The sequence below is a fragment of the Nicotiana tabacum genome, chromosome 13, assembly GCF_000715075.1.
Source record: "Nicotiana tabacum cultivar K326 chromosome 13, ASM71507v2, whole genome shotgun sequence".
NCBI lineage: Eukaryota > Viridiplantae > Streptophyta > Magnoliopsida > Solanales > Solanaceae > Nicotiana > Nicotiana tabacum.
Genome location: NC_134092.1, coordinates 9,068,366 through 9,073,177, shown reverse-complemented (window position 1 = coordinate 9,073,177; position 4,812 = coordinate 9,068,366). Strand labels below are relative to the sequence as shown.

Here is a 4,812-nt window from a genome sequence, read left to right as displayed (position 1 = left end):
CCTTGATGTAGGTCATGTAGTCCCTCAATATTCCCTTAGAATTATTGCTTATAGATTGGCCACTATATAATATTCCATACACAATACAAACGGGAAGAAGGGAGAATTTAGATTCTACATGTTTAATACTTAAGGTTCCTGACATCGAATCAGTTATATTTTTAAAGTTATGAATTTATATAACTATTTGTTGTAATTTAATATAATTTTATATTTAAATTTATATTTCGCGCTAAAAATATTGCGTTCAGTTGAACCTAATAATATTACACTGAATCCGCCTGTGCTAAGGGAGCTAGAGAGAGATTGCAACAAAGTGGCGACTGATAAGTGTTAAGAATAATTAGTTGGATTAATTAATAAGATAAATACAAGAGAAGTTCAGCAACTGCAAGGAGGATTAACTGTGGTACAAGCTTGGCTTAGTTCATCCAAAAGACCATTGGAAATAAAGAAGAAATGCAAAGAGAGGGACTGAAAGTCTGAAACGTTGTAATATATGCTACTCCTTGCTGGTGAAAAATGCTTTTATCTCTTATCTTCTGAGTTCTGACTTTAAACAGAAAAAAAATTAATTAGGATAAAAAGGGAGGAACTAAAAGAAAAACAAAAGAGAAACATAGAAATTAATTATCTCTTCCTTACCTAAGTTATTACAGAGGAGATTTACATGGACAAAAGCAAGGCCTTAGTAGTATAATGATCCTGTAGAAAGTAAAAAACATAGGTGGAATTCATCACATTGGGAAAAGAGATACATAGCAACCCAAAATGAATATCATTACTCGAATTATTTTAATTTATGTAACATTATTTTTTTATTAGTTTGTTCTAATAAAAAATATTTTCTATATCTTGAGACAAATTAATTTTAAACTTATTTTTACTTTTAATGAGAAATTTTGATAATCAATACAATTATTATAGTATATTTAAGAATTACGACTAAAGGTAAAAAAAAAAATATACACACAAATATTATGACATATTTAAAATCATAAGTTTCAAAAGTTTTTCTTGAAACTTACCCTGCCACCAATTTCCTCTTGAAGCAGAGTTTGAACCATCACCTCCCCCATCTTTCTTGACCTGATCAAGTAAGCAGAAAAAATACAAAATTAATAAACTGAAAAACAACTACAAGTAATATTATTACTCCTAAATTGTAATGCGTCAGTAAGGTCTAAGACTTGTTAACTTATATACTTAACATCTATCTTGTGCCCGGTGTGTTACACACGTGTACGCTAATTTCAGTTATTTTTCACAGGTAAATGTTTTAATATACTAGAGGAAAAAAAAAATAGCAGTGGCTATATATACTTACAATATTACTCTGAGAGTCAGTGGTCTTGGTAGTTGGAGAATAAACATCTTGGCCACCATAAAAAATGGATGAGCTGAAATTACATGCTCCTTCTACTTTTTCTCCCCTCTTTCTTTTAGATCCATTTTCTGTGAACATAACAAATTCAAATTCAGCATAAGAGCATGAAAAATTAACAACTCTGAGAAAGATATTTTTACATATTTAAGCAACATATTGTTGTTAAATAAGGGAGGGAAAATATTTTCCGAAACCTGAAGTTCCATAGTTTGCATTGCCATAGTACTGGTTCCCTGGATCTTGGGTTTTTGATGAATTTCTATCCCCAGCTTGAATGGGATCTCTTCTAAGTCCCTAAAGTTATAATTGGAAAAGAAAAGGAGTACACATCAGATCTTGTTTATATTACAAAATATTTTATGCCTAAGAATTAAGATTAGAACTACAATTAAAAAAAAAATTAATACTCCTACTACTTAGTAAGCATAGAAAGAATATAAATCAGAAGTTGAGGCAAATTATGGTTGTGGTGAGATAAATGAGATCCCTCCATCTAAGGTCTCGAGTTTGAGTTCCATATACCGCATGGTTATACCAAAAAAAAAAAAGGCGAATCCAACTATGATTTACATGTTCGACAGAACTCAAGTATTTTAAGGTCTAGATTTAATGCGAAAAATAAGTGTAGATAAAACTAAATATACATTTTAAAATTAACTTTTTTTAACTTGGAACCCACAAAATTAGAACTTTAAATCCATCGTTGAGCAGAAGAGATCAACAAGAGTTATAAGGGATGTTGGAAAATATTATTGGGTTGGATCCACCAATAAGAGATCAACAAGAGTTATAGGGTTGCTAAATCCTAGAGCTAGCTTGTATAAACACTGTAATGGGCGTTTAAAATGTGACTTTTCATGATAATAGAACGATTAGGGTTTGGAAAAGTTCTCTTCTCTGCGACCTATAACATAACTCGTGATTACTGTACATCCGCTTCCGCTAAAGAGGATCTCGTAATTCTCCTAATCTAGTATTTAAGAGTTAGATACTATAAGGGAAAACAAAGAGTAAGTAATAAATACCGTGGAAGCTTGACCAAAAACGGAACCAAAAAGGGACGAGTTTGAGGGCTCTTTGGGTCCAAAGAGTTCGGTTGTGAAGGAAGAAGAAGAGGAACCAACCACTTGCTTTGCCTTCTCCATATATAATTTTGCGAAATTAAAATGATCACAGCACTATGTTTAATTCTGGTTTCTTTGTCAAACTAACTTAACAAACTAGTAACAATTAGAAGAGTAGTTTTATCACTTGAAGTTTTTTTTTGTGTGGTTTGTAACTTGTAAGAAGAAACAACGATTGTCAATTCTATTTATAGCACAAAGCAAACCAAAAAGATAAATTCACGATTTCACCCCATGCATGTCATCACTCACAAGTCACCATCAAGGGAAGGGTCAATAATCATAGGGGCAGATTTAGTGTAATGTTATCGGGTTTAACAAAAATCCAATATTTTATCTGAGTAGAGTATAAATTTATTTATAAAATTTTACTAAATTACAATAAATAACATATATAAACTCATAATTTTAAAAATATAATTGATTTAACACCGAGAACCTTAAAGATTGCACTCATGTCAAAGATGGTTTATTCAATTCGGGGCCCATTTATCACTTCTTTCCTCCCAATAAATAATGCTTATACATGTAGAACAAATGCTCACAAGTGGACATATTGCTTGTCTTCAATACTAGAGTTTTAAATAAATCTTTGAAAATCGACTGAATCGAACTTTATCGAACCAATGACTAGACTTTTTATTAATTTATAGAATTCAATATAATTCTATATTAGAATAAGTTTTAAATTTTATGAAAAAAAAAGTCTGAAAATATCAAATCCAACTGAATAAATTTATTTATTTTATATATTACGTTTAAAAAAAACTAAGCATTTAAATTTTTTACTTGAGTCTTGGGCCTTTGATAGAAGAAGGGGTACTTGGGCATTAAATTTCTGGTAGTATATGTTTTAAAATACAAAAATGTAAAAATTCAAGAATACAAAGAAATATTCACAACACTTATGGAAATAATCTTACAAACTACAAAGTCAAAGGCAGAGAATGGGTACTTGGAGTAAGACTAAGTGAAGTGATGCCCACTCTGAAAGAGATAAATAGATTGATGGATAAGGTCGTCTATATCTGTCTTTCAAGTTGTGTTTATTCGCATATTTTGGAGTCTCTCTCACCAAAGCAAACATTTGACTCTCCTTTCTCCATTGCCTTTGCCTTTCATGGTTCCATTCTTCCGGCAGCCCGATGTACAATGTATCTCTCGTTTACGTAGGGTTCGGAGAAAGGCTGCATCCTAAGGGTATGATATAGACGGTCTATACTAATGCACGCATTAGTGGTTGCTTCTATTGTTCGAATCCGTGACCTATAAATCACACGAAAATAATTTTACCGTTGCTTCAAGTCCCTTCTTTTTTGAAAAAAAGCACCAAAAGATATTACTCCATATCACTTAGGTTATGTGCTCTTCACTAAAATCGTGGGCAAAATCTTTGGTAAAACTTTGAGCATAGAATATTTTGATTTGGGATAACGAAAGATCTAGCCATGTGATCATAAAATGTCAAAACTCTATCCCTTTTTTTCTTTTTTTCTTTTTTTTTTTGGGGGGGGGAGGGGGTTGTGGGGGGGGATTATTCCTTTAGTGTGAATACTATCACTTATTTAGTTGATGTTTAGTTACTGTTGGACTTGGAAAATTTCTTTGGACTTGGAATACTATCATTTGACGACTTTGTTGTATCTAGCCCTATCTAGAAGCATAATGCCTCTTCCATGTGTAAAGTATTTCATATCGTTTTTCTTGTTTATTTTCTAAGGTCAACCACGCAACATTCCCTCCTTTTTTACCTGGTTTTCGGATAGTTCAGTTGTATGTAATTGAGTGTATGGGTTTACATAGGGCGGGTTAGTTCGGGGTTTTCAATTATCTAACCAAACCAATTGTCTCGGATTTTTAAATCTATAAACCAAACCAAACCAACAAAAGTCGGGTTTTTCGATCTCGGTTTTCATGGGTTTTTTCGGTTTTTTCCGACAAAATCTTCATAATATAAAATATATAATTTGTGCTCTAATATTTTTTGGGTCCTAGTAGGATAAAACTATATAAGATGTTATCCAATAAAATAATACAAAATAATGTGAGATGAGTCATGACTATACTAAAATACTCAACAAATCGCATAAAATAAATATTGCTAATTAATAAGCCATAATAAAAATAAACATAATCTAAAAGTACTAAGTCATGCTAAAATAAGTACGACTAATAAGTATCAGGTATTAATTACATGACTAAATAATATTAAAAGTAAGTTATGTGTTTTCACTATCTAAATTAATGCAAAACTAAAAAAATAAATATCTAATACTATTGTCATTCCTAGTATTGAATTGA

The 4,812-nt window shown here is 31.2% G+C and overlaps 1 protein-coding gene across 2 annotated transcripts; it reads right to left on the bottom strand.

Moving 5' to 3' along the window:
- Positions 1 to 331: 331 nt before the first annotated feature.
- LOC107802683 (uncharacterized) lies at positions 332 to 2,656 on the bottom strand. Of its 2 annotated transcripts, none has more exons than XM_016626222.2 (6): positions 2,413 to 2,656; positions 1,582 to 1,681; positions 1,328 to 1,455; positions 1,029 to 1,089; positions 646 to 705; positions 332 to 553 (listed from the first exon to the last, which is right to left on the bottom strand). In XM_016626222.2, the coding sequence occupies exons 1-5, from the start codon at positions 2,530 to 2,532 to the stop codon at positions 689 to 691; spliced, it is 426 nt and encodes a 141-aa protein (XP_016481708.1). In that variant the 5' UTR covers positions 2,533 to 2,656; the 3' UTR covers positions 332 to 553; positions 646 to 688. The 2 variants fall into 2 exon arrangements, with proteins under 2 accessions (XP_016481708.1, XP_016481709.1); XM_016626223.2 differs by having other exon boundaries at positions 332 to 549.
- Positions 2,657 to 4,812: the final 2,156 nt, after the last annotated feature.

Coding starts and splice junctions, on each gene's coding strand:
- LOC107802683 (XM_016626222.2), bottom strand. CDS start 2,532: ATGGAGAAGGCAAAGCAAGTGGTTGGTTCCTCTTCTTCTTCCTTCACA. Junction 1,456..1,581: donor TGCAAACTATGGAACTTCAG/GTTTCGGAAAAT, acceptor TTATGTTCACAG/AAAATGGATCTAAAAGAAAG. Junction 1,090..1,327: donor CTGACTCTCAGAGTAATATT/GTAAGTATATAT, acceptor TTACTTGATCAG/GTCAAGAAAGATGGGGGAGG.